Source organism: Hemicordylus capensis, chromosome 13 (assembly GCF_027244095.1).
Source record: "Hemicordylus capensis ecotype Gifberg chromosome 13, rHemCap1.1.pri, whole genome shotgun sequence".
Classification (NCBI taxonomy): domain Eukaryota; kingdom Metazoa; phylum Chordata; class Lepidosauria; order Squamata; family Cordylidae; genus Hemicordylus; species Hemicordylus capensis.
Window position 1 is genome coordinate 22,885,269 of NC_069669.1, and position 21,696 is coordinate 22,906,964.

The following is a 21,696-nucleotide window of genomic DNA, read 5'->3' on the forward strand; positions in this document are numbered from 1 at the left end:
CGCAGTGGGTGCTGCTGCAAATGGCTTTTCTGGGGCTGGCCCTGCTCCCAAGTGACTGAAGCGGCAGAAGTCAAGTGAGCTGCCGAGAGCAGGGCTGGGCCCCAACTCCCATCAGCCCCACAGCCCCGGATGGTGGGAGCTGGGATCACAGCCCCTGCCGGAGGGCCAAAGGGGGTGTGTGTGTGTGCATCATCCCCAGCCTGGCACTTCCAGTCGAAAAAGGCCAACGAAGAGCATAAAGAAACGGCAGCCGGTCGAATCCATGGTGGTTTTGCCCAAGAGGGCCGAGGAGACGCTGGCTGGTGGGAGGGCAGGGTCTCCGTGTCATGTCGGGGGCTAGCCAAGCAGGGCCCATCTGGGGGACCGGCCCTCCCCTCCCCACTTGAGACCTGCCTGTCCCCGTCCCCGCCGAAGAGCAGGAGGATAAAATACAGAACGCTTGTTACTAAAGTGTGGTTAACCAGGGTGTGTGAACTAGCCATTTAAAAACACCACACACCAACCAATCACTGGGGCTTGAAGTGGATTAGACAGCATCATAAAATCAGCGTGCCTACAAAACAGACGGGTATCGCTTGGTGAGATTGATAATGGAAACGAATACAAATCCACTTCCCTTTGATTTTGGCTTTTTAATACAGCAGGAAACATTTTCACACTGGACCAAACTAACATATTTGCTTACAGGGTTTTCAAATGTTTCTGAGGGCCCCTCCACTGACAGGACACTCTGGAAGTCCCAGACACCCCCAGCCCCAACCCCAACCCCGGGCCTGGGAGAGCCTGTTGCAGTTGAGTGCAGCTGCCCATTCCTGGCCAGGCCCACGAGAGCCCCGCTCTGGCAGGCGGGCAAGGGTGACCTTCCCTGTGCTTGACAGCCCCATCCGAGTTGGGCATCAACCTTATTTCCCACCGGAAATGATCAGAGATGCCATTTTACTGACCCAACAACACTAGCATCTAAATCCCCTCTGGACGTTTAACAGCTGTGCTGCGTGAAAACAAAACCTCCTTTCCAAAGGACCATTTCCCTCCTGCCTTCCTGACCAAATAAATCTGCCACGCACATGCCAGGGACAGGCACTTCAGAGTGAAAAGGGACTGGACTTCGACCATCGCCTCCGACGCAGCCGGCCTCCGAGAAGCAAGCCCTCCGGGGAAGCCGCGTCCCGGTCGCTCGGGCTCCTGCCGTCAGGTCCTCGACTGCAGGGGGAGTCTCAGCGCCAGCTCTGCAAAGTGGCTCCGCTCGGGGCGTCTGCTCTGCCTCTGGATGTAGTCCAAGGTTTTCACCTAGGAGGAGAAGCAGCGGGGTGGGGGTTAGGGTGGGGGTCTTGGAAACCATGCCCCCCCCACCCTTCTCAAGCACAATGCTGCGTCTTGCGCGCACACACACACCGACTTAAGCCCTTTCCTCACTTTGCACCGTGGGCAAAATCCAGCACCCTGGGAATGTCTTGAGAAAGGCCAACCTCACATGATCTCCGCCAAGGCTGGAAGCCGGAAACTCCCCGTCCCTGCAGAGTGCGCGTCCTTCCCAGTGGGCACTGCATGTGAACTCGCCAAAGGTCAGGGCAAGTGGAGATGCTGGGGGTGGTCAGCCACGCTGGGAATCCCTGCTGCGGGGCTCGCTGGTCTGGGGTCGGCAGCTCGGGCAGGAGGGTCATCCCATTGCTTTTTTAAAAAGCCAGGTTCAATACCCTGACCTGATTAACTGGAGCAAAAGGGAAACCTGGGGAAACCTGATTCTGCGGAACCAGAACTTCTGCAGCTGAGTTTGTCCTTCACATCCCTACCAAATGCACCCCAGGCCGTTTCAGAGTTCACTCACGCGCTCCCCCCTCACCATGGTCTTGGTGTCTGCAAAGCCATTCTTCTGGGCCAGGTTCCACAGATTCACAGCAAGCTGGTTGAGCTTGTTGTTTCGGAGATCTCCGTGAGCCAAAATGCTGTTGAAGAAGCAGAAGGCCAGCTGGCTTTGCCGCTTGAAGGCCTGCGGGACATTTTAGCACAAGGCATCAGTCCAAAGGGCGGCTGTCAACCTGCAAGAGCACACCTTTGGTCCCGGGAGGGGATGGCCAGGCTCTTTGGTTCAGGCGAGGATGGTGCTTGGCAGGCCAAATGGCTGGCGCTCAGCAGGGCAAGCCACAGAGGCCAGGGAGTTACACCCCCCCCCCCAAGGTCTACTCAATTCTTAGCTGGGGGAGGGCACGGCTCCACCATGGCACATGTGCACCACCTCCGGCATCACCATTTCAAACAGTCTCGGGCTGCCAGAGGAGCTGGAGAGCTGCTGCCTGTCAAGGAGCCCAAACGAGGCTGGATGGACTCTGCAGATGGCCGCTGCGTCTGTCCGAACACGTCCAGCTTGGAGAAAGCCTCCCAGAGGCACACCAGGGAGCCCACACGCCAAGACCTGAAATCCCATCCCGGCAATGCCTGTGTTCCCCTCACTTAGAGGGCTGGACAGTCTCTTTGCCCCCCACGTCTCAGAATGCCCTGTTTGTGGTGCCCCCTAGAGAGGCCTGAAGTGGGGCGGCTGCCATCCCCCTCAAGGAGTCAACTCGGCGGGAAGCAGCCGGGCCACAGGGTGGCATCCACCCTGCCACGACATCTGGCACACCTTCCATCCTTCACGGCAGCCTGCTCTGAACTCAGCCCGCCTCAGCCTCCTGGCCCAGCACGGATGACTGCCGAAGCCGGGAAACGGAACGGGAGGCTGCAGCCAGGATTGCTTCCATCCAGGTGCACAGAAAGACCTGCACGACATGCCATCCCGATGGGAAGAGCTACCACCAGAAACAGCAAGGAGCGCTCCTTAAAAGCCACTGGGGGGGGGGCAATACAGATAAGACTAATACAACACTGACAGCTGCGTGGCAGAGCATCTTGTGTGCGGAAGGAGCCAGGTGCCACCCCAAGCGGCTCCACGCAGGGCCGGGAGAGCCTCTGCCAAGTGGCTGACGCAGGAAAATTCTCCAGAGAAGTCCCACTGGAAGGAGGACCAGGCGGAGCTCGGTGGATCAATGGCCCGAGGTGGCAGAAAGCGGCTTCCTATGTCCCCATCAATACAAGAGGGTATTGACCCAGTGCCTGAAGAACCCCTCGCAAACCTGCCGAGGGAAGGACTTGCACAGATGGGGCGCTACCCACCAGGGCTCCCCATGACAGGGAATCCACAAGGTTGCCTCTGGCTGGGCATCCTAGAAGTTGCAGTCAACGCCATCTGGAATTCCCTGTCGCAGGGAGCCCTGGTTGCCACCCAGAGCCAGACAAGAGCCTCAAAAGCAGATCTTTAAGAACCGGGCAGGCTCATAATGGGGTGGCCAGTGTTCAGATTTAAAATGGCGGACCACCACTGGCCCAACGTTGCCCACAGAACATTTCTTATGGGTGGGGGGCAGTCCTGATCAGGGCCCTCCCCAGCTGCCGTTCACTTCCCAAAATAACTACCAAACACTGGGTCACACTTTGGGTACATCCAGACGAAGAGAGTCATGACTGACTTGGTCTGAATGCCACCAGGTGCGCTTACAGCCACATCTACTCGGCCCTGGAAATAAGTTGTGCAAATCACCGCTGCAGCCATAAATGTGTGTTTCTTTTACCTCGTCCCTTCCGAGGCTCTTCAGGTGCTCCAGGATTTGGGCTACGACCGTCTCACACAGCTTGCTCATCTCTGCTAGGAACTTGGTATCTCCACCATACAAGGTATCGTTGGATTCCACTGAGGAGACGGCCAAGAGGTTTCCGATTAGAACTGGAGTGCAAGGAGGCAGTCTGTGTGCCACAGGCCGGCCCCCTGGCGACTGGGGCAGCATTTCCAGGCAGCGCTGGGGGCCACACTCAGACATCCACCAAGCCATGTGCTAGCGGGTCACCCTTCGAATGCGATTTGGATGACCACCATCTCTGGTGACACGGAGGGCAACATTCTCCCCCCCCCACCCCTTTTGAAGGTAGCTCTCATGAGATCAAACGAGCTTAAATGCGTCTGCACTGATCAGGTCTCGTTAGGGCCAGGAAAGGACTTTGAGCACAGCACCGAGAGCCATGGACGCCCAACAAGGCTGAATCCCAGGGCCGCAACAGATGGATGAAGGCCTTGGCCTTCTGGAGAGGACCGTAATCCCATGGCCAACGCAAGAGGGGCTTAGGGCCAAAAAGGATTCACCCAGCTTGGCAGCCTGGCCGAAGCATCTCGGGCGGGGGGCGGGGAACCAGCCCATATTGCCCGCCTTCCATCTTGCCAGGCCGAGGAGATGGCCCAGCCCTGATCCTGTGGAACCCACACAAACCAGGTGGCCGAGGAGTGGGTATTAAAGCCGGCTGCTGACAGGAGAGGAGAGCTGACCTGTTGCCCACGGCTGGTTGTTTTTTAGACCCCAGTTTTCTGCTGGCAGGGGTTATTCCTGGCCACCGGAGTCCCTCTGGGGGGACACCGCCCCTTGAAGCCCCCAGCAGGCTGGAGCGTCCCACTCCCCGCTCGTCTTTCCCTTCAAGGCTCTGGCCACACACGCGGCATAGGGGTTGGGCCCCCCAGGCCCCGTCGCCATCCTCCAGCCCCACTCGGCCCTTCCTCTCCCTCGGCCTGCTGCACTTATTTCAGGAGGAGGATCGCTCACCATCAGGGCTCCCTGCAACTGGTGTGGACTACAAGTCCCAGCACCCCCAGCTGCAGCGGCCTTTGCATCCCCTCTTGCAAGTGGTGCCCCTGACACCCCAGAGGGATCCGATGAGGGGACCGATCTGGTGCTGGCCCGGGTGGCAATGCACAGCTTGCCAGATGCAGACAGCGGCATCTGCTCCAACGCGTGTAGGCTCACTGCCCTTCTGTGTCCGTCCCTCTCCCATTCCCCATCAGGGGCTCCCAGCCTCTGGCACCCCAGGAGATAAGACAGTAGTTGAACTACAACTCCCATCATCCCCAGCCAAAGGCCACTGCAGTGGGGAGTGATGGGAGCTGCAGTCGGCAACATCTGGGGATCCCTGTTCCGGAGAGCACTGCCTAGAGGAGCGGCAGCCATGCCTGTCTCGGGGGACGTCAGAAGCCCAAGGCTCACCTTTGTCCACATGGTAGATGTAGGTCTCCTGGCTGGCTGCCGAGAGGAGATGCAAGACGTTCGTGTAGATCCGGACTTTGTCGTCACTGTTGTCTTCCCAAGTGTAGTCCTGGATGACGTTGAGCAGCCCTCGCACGAGGAACAGCACGCCTTGCTCGGGATGGTCCTAAGCACCACACACAGAGGCTGGTTTGCTCGTCTCCTCCCGCAACAACGCTGACCCCACAAGGGGCCCTAAACGTCGGCCTGGCAGGTAGATGAGCAACAACAGCAGGACGCCCTGCTGCTTCGAGAGGTGTGCGTTGGCTCCGCCCCCTGAAACCACCCAGCTCCTTCCACGCTGACTTGCGGGTGCAGAGCTGGAGAAAAGCTGGACGAGGTCACCTCAGTGGAGCCGTTTCAGCCAGCTGAGCAACATGCAAAAAGCCAAAAACAAATGGCCCACGAAGACGGGGCTGGAGGAAGCCCCTCCTGGGAAAGGAGGGGAAATCTTGGCCGCTCAGGCCTTTGTCCACTCTGGAATCCAAACTCTGCCTTGCATCCACTGCCCATACTGGGGAGGGAGCCGGTCCTGCAGTAGCAAGCAAGGTCTGCCCTGGTGGCATCAGGATGGAAGGCAGCATGTGAGCGCTGCCAGGGATTGCCCGGAAGCGGGTGGGGGCCCAGCTCAGTCGCAGAGCAGAAGGCCCCCGGTCCCCTCCCTGGCAGCATCTCCGGGTAGGGCGGAGAGAGACCCCTGCCTGGAACCTGGGAGAGCTGCTGTCGGTCAGTGTAGGCAACCCTGAGCTACTACAAGTGCTTTTTAACTAAAGTTTCCAAAGCCGTTTACATAGAAAAATAAATCATGAATGAGATGGCTCCCTGTCCCCAAAGGACTCTCAGCCTAAAAAGAATCACAAGCTGGACACCAGCAACAGCCACTGGAGGGATGCTGTGCTGGGGGTGGAGAGGGCCAGTTTGGAACATAGGCAGCTGCCATATACCGGGTCAGACCCTTGGTCCATCCAGCTCAGTATTGTCTACAAGCTGGTAGTGGCTTCTCCAAGTCTCTCTCAGCCCTAACTTGGAAGTGCCAGGTAAGGAACTTGGAACCATATGCATGCAAGCCTGCAGATGCTCTTCCAAGAGCACCCCCTAAGAGCCCCTAAAGGGAATCTCTTCCAGTGCTCACACTTCCAGTCTCCCATTCATATGCAACCAGGGTGGGCCCTGCTTAGCTAAGGGGACAAGTCATGCTTGCGACCACCAGACCAGCTCTCCTCCCAGTTGCTCTCACCTTGCTAAACCTAAGAGCATCCACCACTTTTAAAAGGTGCCTCTTTGCTCAGTTAACAGAGGTTAGGGGGTTTGACTCCATATCAGGCAACTTCCTATGTAACCCCCGTAAGGTCCTGTTTGAGACTACCCTGGGTGAGTAGGGACAGAAGTCAGGCCTGTCAATGGATGGATATTTTTTGATCAACGATGTGTATAAACTGCTTTTCTTCAAAAACCTCCTCCAGACAGTTTACACAGCAAAGAGGAAGGACAGCGGTTCCCTTCCCCGAAGGCGGGAATTTCCGATGGAGGACCATCGATGGAGGAGCTCCCACCTGGAGTCTGCAGGCATCAAGCAGACACAGGTTTGCCCACTTGGTCTGCTGCCTGCGAAACCCCCCAAGTGCCCGACTGTCACCCCATTTCAGTCGGCAAGCAGTTGGACGGCGCAAGTGACTTACCGGAATGACCAATAAGGTGGAAAAGAAGTTGCAGAGGAATTCCAGGAGGAACGCCTCCGAGGGGCGCATCTTCCCATCGATGCTGATGGTCTTCGGCACCTCCGGAACAAGGCTGATGGCGGCTCTGAAGAAGGCGTCAGCTGCGGCAGAGAGGTCAGAGGAGCACGGCTGCCTCAGCATACGGAGCCGGGATTCGCCAGTGTGCCCGCAGCAAGAAATGTCTGGTCAGCCAGCCCCCCAGCTGCAGGGGACGGGACACTCTCTAGGCTAGCGGCTGCCTGCCCTCATCAGCACCACTATGCTAGCTTTCTTCAAAGGCCTTTTGAGACTTGCATTTGTGTCTGCAATTGTGATCACAAAGGCTCCAATACGGCACGCGTGTTAAATCAGTTGTCCACTCTCGTCTGACGCAAAAAAAGGTACAGAAGAGCCGCCCTGCTGGATCAGGCCCAAGGAGGCCCATCTAGTCCTGTTTCCCACAGGGGAGAGCAGAGGGCAGGCCCCCTCTCGGGATTCGGAGGCATCCTGTAGCCATCCAGGCGAGTAGCCCCGGAGAGACCTGGCCTCCATGGACTGGTCTAAGCCCCACTTCAAGCGGACGGCCATCCCCACAGAGCTCTTCCTTCCACACCCTCTAATTCAGGGCTGGACAACTTTGGCTCCCTTGCAGAGGTTGGACTACAACTCCCATAATCGCCCCGACTCTTGGCCACTGTGGCTGGGGATGATGGGTGTGGTAGTTCAAACACAGCCAGAGTTGTGCAGCCCTGCTCCAACTGCCAACTCCTCCGGAGCAAGGCAGCTACTTTGTAGTCCCAGCATCCAGGCTTCTCCTAGGAGTCGAGCTGACTTGGGCAAAAAGTGTGAACCCAACACTGGAGGAGGAAACTGGTGTTCCTTTGCAGTCACCCGAAAAGCCAGGCTTGCAGGTTTTCTGTAGGCCTCTACAGGTACATTTATTTCTAACACAGAGTTTTCTTTTTGCCTCTCACTACTAAGGAGGTGTTAATTGAGGCAGCCTGTTTGACAAAATACTCGTTACCATCTCACTCTTCCCAGGGGCTATCAAGACCAGAAAATGTCTGGATTGCAATCACTTCTGCCCTTCTTCTGGTGCTGCAAAAATGCACAGGGTTTTATGACTGCATAGAATCATAACATATGACAAATTAAACTTTTCCAACGGAAAAAATAATGCACGTAACATAAGCACCCACTTCCATACACCCAAATACTCTGGATTCCACACTGTTACATCCAGCTAAACGGGATGGTTTGAACTAAACTGGGCCAAGAGACACCTTGGGGGGGGGGCCTCACAGACGGCGCAAAGGGGGAGCAGATTCCGCTCACTCTCCATCCAGCCCAGCCTCCCTTCTGGTGGGTCTTGTGGGCGCCTCCCTTGAGCATCGGCTTCGAGAGGAGAGCTGGTCTGGTGGTCGCCAGCATGACTGGTCCCCTTAGCTAAGCAGGGTCCGCCCTGGTTGCATAGGAATGGGAGACTTGATGAGTGAGCACTGCAAGAGATGCCCCTTCTTAGGGGATGGAGGCGCCACTCTGGGAAGAGCTGAAGGTTCCAAGTTCCCTCCCTGGCAGCATCTCCAGCAAGATAGGGCTGGGAGAGAGACTCCTGCCTGCAACCTTGGAGAAGCCGCTGCCAGTCTGTGAAGACCATACTGAGCTACAGGTGAAACTCGGAAAATTAGAATATCGTGCAAAAGTCCATTAATTTTTAGGAAATTAGGAGGAAAAGGAGGCTGGGGGCGCGGTAGCCAGCACCCGGCAAGTGGACTCTGTCTAGCCAGGCTGCTCGGCTTTGGCCCGCTGGCAGATGTCGGCCTGCAGCCCATCATCCCTGACTATTGGCCACTGTGGAGGGCCCAAGTGGAGGACTAACGGGTTACCTCTGTGTCGGCATAGATGGCCGAGGTCAGGCAGGGAGGACTCTCTAGCCAGAAACTCTGTGCTTGCAGTGTGGGCTACAAGCGCCCCCTGGCTGCCTCTGAAGGCAAGGCCAGGATTCCCCTCGCCAGCCAGCCGGCAATTTGCCTCACTGGCCACCGCTAGGAACGGCCAGTTGGAGCAGCTCCTGGGCCTGCACTGATCTAGGAGTGGCTGCTTGGAGGGAATTTAACCCCGGAGCATTTACAACCTGCCCAAAGCAGTGTAGTGGGGTGTGTCTAGGCAGCTCCTTTCCCGGCTCCTGAGATACGGCAAGCTACCCTTGGAATACATCGCTCCTCATACAGGCTGCCCACTAAGCCACCCGTCCTAAGACCAGCGCGCACTGCCTCTGAGGAGGGGGAGGCAAGCCCCCGTGGCCATAAACTGTCCAAGCCTTCCACGAATCGCTTGTGTGCCAGGCTGTATTCTGCACGGTTTATGCGCCACTAAATTTCATCCTCTGCAGCAGCCTCTGCCTTCCTTCGAATCGATCACTAGGCCATAAATCCTCCTGCAGAGGCTCCCATTATTTCCTGAGCGCCTCGTGTGACCTTCAGGCAAGGAAAACCGACGCTCGGCTCTAGAAGGGGCCCAACGGTGCTTCTGGCAGAGAAAACCACACTTGGAACATTCCCTTCGGAAACCTTCGGAAATAGCTGCAGGATTCCCCAACAGATTTGCTGTTGCTGCTGAAACCGTGCCTGGGCCTGGCCAGTGGCTTTAGATCCGTCTTCAGCTGGTGGCAGCCCACCTCAAAGGAGCGGCGTGCTCCTCCACTGGGATCAGAGCCATCCCAGGAAAGCAGAGAGTCGCTGCCCCTCCTCGTTCCATCACAGGCTGCCATGGTCTGCCTCCTGCACTCAAAGCAAACGCTCTTCCGCCAGCCACAGCCCCATCCAGGCAGCAACCCGAGAGACAGCCTTTTGGACGGCGGGGCTTATGTAACTCTCGCTGCAGAAATGCTTGTCTGGCACTCACACTGATCCTTCCAGCACCATGCAAATATTTTAAAGACCTTTTAAACGTTTTCGCTTCTAGCTGCCAGTTTTTGTTGCTATGATGTTTTTGAAACTAAAGTTTGGGGTTTTTAAGTGTAAACATTTTTATTTGAAAGGTAGTACATAAAAACATTGAAATTGAAGACACGAAAGAGGTGGGTGGCCTCTGCCTTTTAGGATCGACCGTCACCAGTCAAGGATCCAGCAGCCAAGTAACACGCCGCAGACTAGCACTCGGTAGGGCTGCAATGAAGGCCTTGGAAAGGAGACTGAGAGGCCGTGACGGGTCCTACACCTACAAAGGTTAGAACCGTTCGGACCGTGGTTTCCCCCGTGACACTCTATGGGTGTGAAAGCTGGAGAGGCCGTAACGGCCAAGTAGAAGACAGATCATCCTGGAGAGAATCTCTCTAAGATAGATTCTCTCGCTAAGAGTCGGCACCAACTTGATGGCACTTAATCAAAATCAATCACATCAAAACAGAACACGCCTCTCACCCTTTAGGGAAGACCTACTTTTTAAAAACAGCTTTTGGAGAGCAGAGATACAGTGGCCTCGACTAGTGGTCTCCAATGTGTTTATAACGCGTTAATCCTGCCTTTCCTGCACGGAGCTCAGGAGGACGGTGTACTCTGAAGGAGTTCTCCTTAAGTCCCATTCATGTGATGCTCACAACAGTCCTGCAAGGCAAGTTAGGCTGGGAGAGAGCGCCTAGAACTAGGCCAAGGGGAGCTGCATGGCCGAGAAGGGAATCGAACCCGGGTTTCTTCAACAACAGAGCCACACTCGATCCACGACACCACACTGCCTTCCAACAGTGTCGTGTGGGCTTGTTTTTCCAAAGTGTCTGTCATTCTAATTGTGGCCCTCTTGCATTTTTTCAGCTATCGTGAACGCAGTAAGTCCAAAGATTTAACACCCAACAACAACAGCAGCAGCAACAACGAGCCAGGGTACTTGGCTGCCATTCCTAACCCCAGGGGGAGAGGAAACGCTTGCCCTGCTGTGTGCTAATATGGGCAACCGCCTCTTTTCAGGGGCCCCCTCGTGTTCTGACCCCCTAACAAAGGGGGGTTCCCAACCTCTCTTTTAAAAAACATGTACTGCCTTTTGTCACGAACCTTCATCTCAGCCCCCAACCGAGAGAGAGAGAGAGAGAGAGAGAGAGAGAGAATATATATGCACACACACACTTAAATGTTACAAGACAGGTGACTCCAGTCACTGGCTTACATCCAGACTCATGAGTAGTCCCATTGAAATTAATTGGATAAGTTTACTTGTCCTATTCATAAAAACATAGTTTTTATGTTTGTATTTTATAGTTTTTAAATTAGATTGGTTTTATATTTTTAGCTTACTATTTTTATTGTATGTTTTTGTAAACTGCCTTGGGATTGTTTTAATGAAAGGCGGTATTTAAATTTAACAATCAATCAATCAATCAGAAATTTCAGTAGGAATACTCGGTGTCCGTCTTTCCCAAAGCCCGTCAGTCAGACTGAGGGGAGGGGTACAACCCACACTGAGCTTCAGCATGCAGCCAGCCAACCAGGAGCAGAGGAGGGGGGTCTTCCCCCTCCCTCGTCCCTCCCCTTCTGCAGCAGACCCATCGCTGAGGATGTGGCAGCTCCAGGCTGGCGATCCTCAGGTGGGGAGCAAATGCCGCGGCTGCAGCAGTGTGAGGCGGCAGGGGGGCACCAAGGACCCCCTGGGAGCCCCTCAAAGTTCCTTAGTAGGGGTACTTCCCCGCCTGCCCCCCCCCATCGGAAACCCCTCCCCTTCACTTCTACAGACGTTCAGCCAAGTTCATAGTCCCAGTGGGAAAGAAGCAGTCCCTGCATTTCCCTCCAGTGCCCCCTCCTTATCCCTCCAAAGAGAAGAACTTCATGGATGTGAAACAGGCAGTACAAAAGCAACAAATACAAGGTGATGGGGAGGAAAAGATGGCCAAAATTTGAGGATCTTTCATCCCTCATTTCTGGCTGGCCCTGAAAACTAGGTCACTAGAAAAAAGAAGAAGAATCCATCTTGCTGCAGAAACATCAAATCAAGCAAAGCGTTCTGTACACTTGAACTCTGCATCTAGATTCGGTCAGCAAACTTAAGCAAAACAAATCCCATTCCAATGTGCAACAATTTCCATTTTTATCCATCCCTTGGTGAAATTAGTCATACGGAAAGGCCTGACTTCATTGGATAGCTCTGGCCACATGGTGTCAGATGCCTCAAGCCAGGCAAAGATTTAACAGCTCAGAAGACCAAAATGTCAGGAAAACCCTCTGCGGTTTCACCGGCATGTGCTCACTTGAACGTTATCTGTGTTGTAGAATTTGGTCAACAGATGGATTCTCAGTTTGGTCCAGCACATTACCCAGCACAGCAATTGTCCCCACAGATGGGGATTTATCGTTCTGCCTTGGCAGCATGACCCTGTGGAATTACCCAGAGCAATTCAATGGAGTGTGGTGGGGCACATATTTCAAGGTTAGCAGGCAATTTAATATGCTCCTAATTGTACCTTTTCCTACTAAATCCACTTTTTACTAGTCAATCTACTTTCTGAAGTCTGCATATGAGATCACGATGTCCATGTGCGTGTACCTGTCTTCCCTAGTAACTCAGGTTTACAGTCTGGTACAGACATTGACAGCACGTGGAAGGGGGTTCAAAATGGCGGCCAAAGTATAAGCAGCACGTCTGTGCAATGTAACTTAAGCCTTTATAGCCGAATACAAGGCAAATTCACCACACATGGGAACAAGGTCCTCGGGTATCCTGGTGGAGGTCCTTTCATTGCCATCCATCATCTTGAAAACAGATGGCAATATTGTAAGGACATCCTCTCTAAAACTGTATTTTAAAAATAGTGGACAAACCAGCCAAAGTTCCAAGAAGGGCAATCAAAGACTCTCATGGATTTCAAATGGATTTCATTCTGAACCCTTAATGCAACTCTGAGGTTAAGAGGAAGCAGGCGTCATTGATTCTGCTTAGTACTAGTTGTTTTTCACGCAGTGCGGAAGCTTGCTGGGCCCAAGGCCATGGGGGCAGCAGGGTGTGATGGGAGTCGTAGCCCAACACCTGGGGGCCCGAGATGGAGAAGCCTGGGGTTAGAACTGCACAGACACCAAAAACCCCAAGCGAGTAAGCCATCGCGGGAGAACCAAGCAGGACTTCATTCGGAGGCCTCTGCCTCTCAAACAAGCCAAAGGCCTGACCCTGACTGAGCCGGTCTGGTTTTCCGCCGTGTGCTTGGGGGGATCAATCGGCTTTGCTCTAAATCCCTCTGCCCTGGGGATGCACACAGCAGCCCGTCTAAAGGGAGGAATAAGCCAGCAGCCTTGCAGTAAAATCCTTAGTCAGCTTCCTACGTCAGCTTGTTTGCATGCACAGCTGGAAGTTGCTAGCAAATGCACAATGCCGGCAACAGGCCGTTATCTCCTGAAAAGGACCCGGCTTAAGCCAGTCTCCCTCACACAGGCCAGAAACCATCCACAGTAGACAGAAGAGGCCATTTGTAGCTGGACGCACACATTCTTCTGCGGGGGCAAAAAGCCACGAGAGAGAGCGACTTGAACCTGGGAGCGAAGCCCCACAGAGGCCAGGAGGACTCCAGCGGGAGGGCCAGCCAACCGCAACAGGGGCTCCCAAGGGATTCCCACTCCCCGCCCACCAGATGGGAACTTGACAGCAAAGTGCCAGACAAGACTGGCATCTGCAGCTGGAATTTCCTCTGGCTGTGGAAAGAAGCCTCCTTCACCCGCGTGCTCCTCTGCCCCAGGACAAGCAGCAGAAGCCAGAGCAGCCAGGAAGAGGGGCGCCTCCTCCAGCCTCCCAGCAGCCAGCCAGCCCAGCCCTGGAGCTTCCTTCCTGGCCTAACCCTAGCCCATTGCTATCCGGGCAGCTGCTTGTGAACTCTCGCGAGAGCTGCCACACTTGGAAGGCCAGGCCAAACAAGCCAGTCCTCAGGGCTCCCTTAAAGGCCAACAATGAGCCTAAACTAAATATACCCGCTGGGAGTGCGTTGCAGAGGCAGCTACCGAGAAGGCCCAGCTCCTGGTCGCCCCCAGACGTCCCGGTGTAGCTGGAGACAGACCTCTCCAGACGACGTCAACATGTGATGGGGGATCATCTCCCCTGCAGGCTGCAGCTGGGCTGGTTCTCATCTCTTTCCTGACCCCCGTCTTTCCTGCCAGAGGGTCTTGGACAGCCTGGAAAATTTGGCCTGACCGAGTGGCATAGTGAGGGCAGAAAGAGCCTGTGCTCAGTGCATGGACACGTGTGGCCCCTCTGCCCTCCGTGGCACAGCCCTTGCCCTGCAGGCGGGCACAGGGCCTCCCCCTCACCCGCTGCTCCCAGCGCCCCCTCTCCAGGCTCCCCGACTGGCCCTTGCTGCTTCCCACTGGCCGGGAGAAGCCTGGAGAGGGGGCAGCGGAAGAGGTGCGCATGGGGTTGGCAGGGCAGCAACAGCGGCGGCAACAGGAGCAGCTGGTCCGCCACGGGGGGGGGGGGCAGGGGAGGCCCCATTCTCGCTCCGCCCCGGCCTAATCCACACACACCATTTTCTCTAAGAGGAATCTGGCCCATGTTCTGAATGGGTCTGAAAATGCTAAGGAAGTGATAAGGCAAATATAAACTGACCATATTAAATACTTTACCCCCATAAGTATTTTACGTGAAACAACATCATCGCTCCCTCAATAACCTTCTTTGCAGTCGCCCCTGAACAAGCGTCTCCCACATCTAAAATGGGGGGCAAAGAACACCCTGGAAAGCCTCCTGAACTGGCGTCAGCCAGCCCCCCGAGCCCCCCCCACATGTTACGCGGTGCCAGAGCAACCACTTCCCACCGCACAACACGCTTGTCAGGGCACCTGCTGCTCCTAACACCGAACATCTTGGATCGAGTGTATTTGGTGTGTAGGGAGGAGCCCATGCATTCATTCCACAAATAATTCTCAAAGCAACTGACATAGTCATCTTGGCCAGCAATTAAAACCCTTTCTCCTGCCACTGAAATGAACGTGTTTTTAAAACAAACGGCTGAAACTTTTCGGGGGACTGAAGTAGCAGCATTTAAGGGCGCTTTTACAAAGAAAAGGAAAAATGGAGGGTGGGCTAAGGGATGTTTTTTGTTCAGCCTCAATGGGCCTGTCAGCCTTAACGCTCTCACCACTTGCCCACAGCAACCTTGGCATTTCAAAGAAGTCACGTGCACGTCTGAATACTCCGCTCATTCCACATCTTGTCTAAAAGCAAAATGTAGCCTTTGAACGTCGTCTTTAATTACTGGTTCAGTTGCACTTTTCAATCAAATTAGCACATCCCTCGGATCCTCGCGATCCCAAATCCCAGCCGTGCTGTGCCTACACAATCCCCAGTGGGGTTTTTTTAAATTAGCCAAATGATTTCCCCTCCATAAATTATTTCTGCTCAAGGCACCAAGATGAGCTGTGGCAAACAACTGAACCCCTTTCGCAAGCCCTTCTACGGAACACTCAAACTTCTGAGCAATTCCTGTCCGTTTCCACACAGAAGAAAAACGACCCAGGTAGAAAAACGGTTTCCCAACATCTAAAGCAAAGACCAAGTGACTGCAAAGTGACCTTACCTTGTGACAGGCACTGATTGGCCAGAGCCACCTGGCCCGAGAGCAGGTACAGGTTAAGGCGGGTGAAGATGCTGGCCAGAGAAGGGATCGTGATGAAGCAGAAGGCAACGCAGGCCTGGGAAGAGACGGCCAGGGCAAGAGTCAGGGGCCGTGCCAGGCACGGCTTCAATCCTCAGAGTTGGAAATGTGAAGCTCGGTGATTGTTTTAGGCACTTTTATTCCTTGCAGAGGATCCTGGGATGGAGGGTATGGGCCATGGACAGCTGCCTTGCACCGAGTCAGACCTCTGGTCCATCCAGCTCAGGACTGCGGTCTCCAGTGACTGGCCGCGGCTCTCCGAGGAGTCAGGCGGGAGTCTCTCCCAGCCCTGCCCGGAGATGCTGCCAGGGACCGAGCCTCCTGCCTGCAAAGCAGATGCTCCGCCACGGAGCAACAGCCCCTTTCCACCCCTGTATGCCCACAGCGAAGGGTCAGACCACTCCACTGCCTGCTGCAAATGAGCGTGCACAGTAACACACCCAACATTGGGCCACACTCTGCCGAAGAATTTTTCAACAATATTGGACAGATAACATGCAAGGGCATTTAGCAGCTGAGCGCACTGGACATGCAGTGGAATGCAGCTGAAATTCAAGCTGTGGAAAGGCAGGCCTTCATAAGCTGAAAGCAAGCAGAGCGTATTAACAACAGCATTGCCCATAAACACTTTCTCAGTTATCTGGTTGATACAGAAAGAACTAAGGCTGTGGAAATTGCTCAGTCCTCACACTCACCCTGACAAATGCAGCTGTCTTTCTGGAATGGTTCCCTTTCATCACTTTTCTGGTTTCCATTGCCAGCCGGTTCACACTCTGTTTTAAAAGATTATGTCACCGGGGGGTCCAGGGTGACTCTGCAACTCAAAAACTTAAAGGCTTTGAGCAATATTAGCCAAAGGAGGAATTAAGGTACCCTAAATCCCAGAACACCAATTTAATTGTAAATTATCTACAGTTTCTACTGCAGATCAGCTTCAGGGACTCGTACGGAAGCACACAGAGCAACAGTTCAACTTGCCTGGCCCTGAGCGTGGGCCCTTCGGCGTGCAAAGCAGAGGGTCTTCCACCCACCCCCCGTGCCATCGCTTCCTGGGGATGAAGAGCACAGCCACGTCCTGAACCCCCGTCTAGAAGTGGGTGGGGTGGGCTGTGGGCCCCCCACCCTCACCCTCCACTGGCAGAAGCCCCACAAAACTGACCAACGCAACGCCAGGCCATCGGCAGCCACTGAAGGCCTATTCCACACCGAGAGGAGATGCTCACGTGAATCAGCTGGACGAGGACCGGTTCCAGATTGCAAAACATCGATCTGGTCTCGACATAAAAACTCAGCTGCTGCTCAAAGTCGCGGCCAAACGAAACCTGGGGTCACGAAGATTCAGCGAGTCAGACGGGACTCTGGCATCCAGTCGCCCAGTCGCTCCCTGCGGTTTGCTACTGAGCCGGGCTGCTGCTAAGGCAGCAGCTAAAAACCAGACCTGGTTGCTTCCCGGCCAATGCGCTTCGGGTTTGTTTCCCTCCTCCCGGACTGCGAGGCGACTCCCAACCCTCTGGTGGGCTGGGGAGATGCCAAGAGCCCTGCTGGAGGAGGCTGGGGGTCGGCCCTGCACTGCCTCCGAGGGAAGGCGGTCCCGAGCAGTCGCCCAGGCGGCCGCGGCTCCTCTCCCCTCTTCCTGCCCTTTCCCCACCACCGTGAGGGGCGGTGGTTGCAGACGACAGCGTCTGGGCAGATCCCCGCTGCAGGGAACAGGGTGCTGAGGGCAGGGCTCTTCAGGGCAAGGCCTGGGAGCAGCTCCCGCCAACCTCAAGGGTGGCTCCTGAGCAGTTGTCTGTTGGGCCTGTGCCAACCAGCCCAAGCCAGTTACTCTGCACAGCTCCCCTGCACCGTGCAGAAGGGACTGGACGCACCACATGAGGCCGTGCTTTCCCCAGAGCTGGTGGGGCTCCTTCGAGGGCAACGGAGCCCCCTCGAGCCCCCGGCGCCATCTTGGAAGGTGTGCATGCAACACTGGGAAGCCTAGTCTTTCCCAGCGCTGGAAAAGACTACGCTTCCCAGTGTTGCAGGCATACCTTCCAAGATGGCGCCGGGCTCGAGGGGACTCTGTTGCCCTCGAAGGAGTCCCACCAGCGCTGGGGAAAGGGCAGAACACAGAGAGGTCAGCCCAGTGAGAAATGGCTCTTGTGGTGCAAGATCTTTGCCAAAGTGGGCCCCACTTCAAAAACAGCAGGGACTGCTGACTTTGAATGCACAGAAGAGGTGAGGAGCAGGCAAGTGTCAGGGCCGGGGGTGTGGGTGGGTGGAGTTTGGAAAGGAAAAGGCTTTCCCTCTGAACTCACTTTCTGAATGTTCCCCACAAGCCTCACTGTACTCACCATTCTTAGAAATCCATTTATCAAAGAGGCCAACATCCGCTTTTCGTCTTCTAGTGTCAGCGCGCTGTGTGCAAATCAAGAGTTTTAGGATTAGACACCCCAAATGAATGCATCTTACTGTGAAACACGGGGTCAGGACCAAAGCCGCATGGCCACAGAATCTGGAGATGGACATTCAAACCCAGTTTCAAATCAAAAGCATTTAATTGTACTTCCAAATGAGATGCTAACAAGCCAAACATGATTTGATGAAAATGGAATAAACTCAATTACAATTAAGTAATCCAGTTTAATCCTGGACCTGCCAGTCTCTGGTGTATTATTCTGCAATTCTCCTCGTACAGACACCAGATGGGGACAGAGTAATTGTCTTGCAATACAAATTCAATGGAGGGGCGGAGCGGGGCCCTTCGCCAGTGTCAGCCCCCATTTGTGTTTTACCAATTCAGCCGTAACAGGCAGACAACAACAGGGAGCTATGGAGGGGGCCCTCTGAGGCACCAGTGGAAACTGGCCTGAAAAGATGCCCAGGAAACATCCACATGCCCCAACGACCCACACTGTGGGCTCTAGTCCGAGTGGAAGCCAAGCAGGAAAACGGCAGCCATTTCCACTTCGCAAATACCCAGCACTGCAGGGACGATAACTCCCATAATCCCCAGCAACCGTGGCCAATAGCCAGGCATTATGGGAGTTGTAGGTCAACATTTGCGGGTTGAGCAGGCCGGCTTTAGCCCCTTTGGGAAAGAGGCCACGCCACTTTCTGCGGAGGGGAAGCACGACTGTCCATCCACAAGGGCATCAGGACAACTCTCAGAACAGTGAGTGATCCGCACCGCTCAGAGTGTGCCAGCCTCCTGGCCAGGGGAGCAGACGCCACCCAGCTGTAGAGACCACTCAGCCACAAGAGGGAGGAGGCAGGAAGAGGCCATGTCTGTGCTGGGTGCCTCTGGATTATTTGCACCCTGTTAAGACGCTGGCGGCCAAAAGGTTTCCAGGCAATATTCTGTTAAAGCCCTGAATGGCTCATGTCCTGGGTACCCGAGAGAGCCCCTTTCTCTGCAAGACCTCCACTGCTCATTGAGATCATCAAGAGAGTATTCAATAGTATCTCAGTGGTTTAAGACTCACTGGGCAAAGAGGCACCTTTAAAAAGTGGCGGTTCTCTTTATGGAGCAGGGGGAGAGCAAATGGCCCTCTCCATCCCCAGCACAGCATCCCTCCAGTGACTGTGGCTGGTGTCTGTCTTGTGTTTCTTTTTTTAGATTGTGAGCCCTTTGGGGACAGGGAGCCATCTTATTTATTTATTATTTCTCTGTGTAAACTGCTTTGGAAACCTTTGTTGAAAAGCGGTATATAAATATGTGTTGTTAAGTTGGATGTTAATATTTTAAACAGTTTTATTTTTGATTGTGAAGTGAACCACCCTGAGCCATTTTGGGATGGGTGGCTTGTTAATGAAATCAACCAACCAATCCATTTATTGGCAGGAGGGGTGCTTGAAAAAGCCTCTCCGACAAGAGAGCTGCCTTCCTTCTTTCAACACGACACTAACTGCCTGCCGTGCGAAGGGTGTGTTTCCCAAACGCACGGATTGCTTCCCAGAGAGGAAAAGCAGCCACATCCACCCCCCACACTGTCCGCTGGACGGAGGCCCTCGGCGGGCTCTGCGGCTCTCCAGCCCACCTGCCGCTTGGCGTCCCAGGCTACCCCCCCACTCTGAGGTCACCACCACAATCTCCAAGCCTGGCCTGCAGAACGGAGCCACGATTAAGGGGCAGCCGCAGCCCCCCCCGCCCCGCCCCTCTCCTCCTGCACGGCTCCCACCTACGTTGCTAAGCACCCTGAATACAACCAGCCCCCTGAAAAGGACGGCACCCCTTGGCCTCCCTCACCCTCCAGGCCTCAGAAGCACACAGGACGGCCACTGGAAGCAGCAGCTGCTTGAAAAGCCCCCCCCCCCCCGGAAGAGGCCGCTTACTTGACAGAGTCGTGCATGGTCTTGCAGACGTGGAGGAGGGCGTTGAGGATCACAGGGTCCTTCGTGGGCTCCTGCTGATGCCTAGACACCGTTTGGAAAACAAGAGGGGGGTGCGGGGTGGCGGGGGAATCTGCAGTTAGGGTTGGGGTCAGCCAGCATCATGGCTACGTTTATGTCTCATCCCACCACAAATGCTTCGGGTAGCGCACTTACTTGTTAAACATGAACTTATGTTAAAGAGCAACACCAAACAAGGGTGCGGGGGGAGGACATCAACCTTGCTAAGCTTCGAACGCAAAAAGACCAACAAAAGATTATTTTTTTAAAGAGAAGGCTAGATCCCACGCTTCCCACACTCCTCCTATTAATTAGCCCACCCATCCTAAACGACGAGCACGGGACGATAAACGGTCATGGGTCGCCTCCAGTGCCCCCTATGCGGCAACCGGGTGTCTGCTGGTTTCCTATCAGGAGGGGGAGGACCCTGACCAGGAGCCCCGCAGCAGACACAACACCTTTATCTGCTCTTTATCTGACAGCCTCTTCCTAGGAGGGGTCCAAAGCTTCTCCCAGGGTAAGCAGCCCCGGGTGGCGCAGTGGTAAAACTGCCGCCCTGTAACCAGAAGGTTGCAAGTTCGATCCTGACCAGGGGCTCAAGGTTGACTCAGCCTTCCATCCTTCCGAGGTCGGTCAAATGAGTACCCAGAATGTTGGGGGGCAATATGCTAAATCATTGTCAACCGCTTAGAGAGCTCCGGCTATAAAGCGGTATATAAATGTAAGTGCTATTGCTATTGCTATTGCTAAGCAGGGCCGGATCTAGAACCAGCCCAGGTTCCCCGGGGGGGGAGCAGAGGGCTGGCAAAGGAGCTTATAAGGGGTGCGGGGATTTTGCTTATGGGGGTAAGGGGATGAATGTTGCTAGTCTAGGAAGCTTGCTTGACATTTTCAAACTTATTTAGGAAATGGGCCAGATTCCTCTTCGAAAATCCTGTCTTTGGGCCTTAGGCCAACCCTCCCCATCTGCTTTCCTGGCGAGTTTTCGCTTCCTGTCCAAGACCACGTGGCAGGAAAGACTGGGGTGAGGAACGCAGACAGGACCAGGCCGGCTGCAACCTGCAAGGGAGACGGCCCTGCACACCTCCCTGCACACGTGGGGGCCTCACACCCAGCCCAGCTCCTGGCCGGGAGGGAAGAGAAGGGCCGGGCCGGGCTGCTGGGAGGCTGGAGGAGGCGCCCCCTCCCTGGCCGCTCTGGCTTCTGCTGCCTGTCCTGGGGCAGAGGAGCGCGCGGGTGAAGGAGGCTCCTTTGAGGCCTCTGGAAATACGCCAGTCAAGCCACAGGGCCACCGTGTCCTCTGACTGCACACTTCCAGTCTGGCGGACGGGGGAGCAGGAAATATTTGCGGGGCTTGGAGTCACCCCGGAAGGCCAGGCGTTTTGCACGCCTTCTCTCTGGCACACACAGAGGCTGCCATCCTTGCTTTGTTACACACAGGCAGGAGCGGCTCACGCAGGCTCTGCCTTATGCGGAAAGACTTCGACCTGCAGTCCCAGGCAGGCCAGAGCCAGCGGACGTCATGCCTCGGGGGAAGAGACGGAGGTGCCCCAAAGCTGCTCACACAGCCACAGCGCCTTCGTGCCTTCTAAGCTCCTTAGCCGGGATTCTCGGGATTTTAAGGCGCCTCCACCGAAGTCACTGGCAAACCCGATATCCCCCTCCCCCCATCTGCTCTAAACCACCACGCAGCTCGGCTCCCAGCAAAGCACAAGGCGCTCTGCATTGCCACACGGTGCCTTCTGCTTGCCGAGAGGCGGTGGCAGCATTTAGCTTGGTAATTAATGGGGCTTTCCATCTCACCCCAATTATGCTCCCCTGCTGCGTAAGAGGCTTGTCATAGACAATAAGCATTCGCTGGAAGTGCTCTTTGCTTAGAGGGCATTAGAAGCTCCACCCTGGATTTACTGCA

The 21,696-nt window shown here is 55.0% G+C and overlaps 1 protein-coding gene across 5 annotated transcripts in view; it reads right to left on the minus strand.

Moving 5' to 3' along the window:
- Positions 1-612: 612 nt before the first annotated feature.
- Positions 613-21,696, minus strand: part of VPS35L (VPS35 endosomal protein sorting factor like) — a 61,052-nt gene continuing 39,968 nt past the window's right edge. For all 5 annotated transcript variants that reach the window (XM_053276832.1, XM_053276833.1, XM_053276831.1 and 2 more), the window contains 10 exons: positions 19,728-19,808; positions 17,747-17,810; positions 16,637-16,735; positions 16,109-16,186; positions 15,336-15,450; positions 6,779-6,918; positions 5,061-5,226; positions 3,606-3,724; positions 1,844-1,990; positions 613-1,290 (listed from right to left, as the gene is read on the minus strand). In XM_053276832.1, coding sequence (XP_053132807.1) covers positions 1,192-1,290; positions 1,844-1,990; positions 3,606-3,724; positions 5,061-5,226; positions 6,779-6,918; positions 15,336-15,450; positions 16,109-16,186; positions 16,637-16,735; positions 17,747-17,810; positions 19,728-19,808 — 1,108 coding nt within the window. In that variant the 3' untranslated portion in view covers positions 613-1,191. The remainder of the gene's footprint in view (positions 1,291-1,843; positions 1,991-3,605; positions 3,725-5,060; positions 5,227-6,778; positions 6,919-15,335; positions 15,451-16,108; positions 16,187-16,636; positions 16,736-17,746; positions 17,811-19,727; positions 19,809-21,696) is intronic.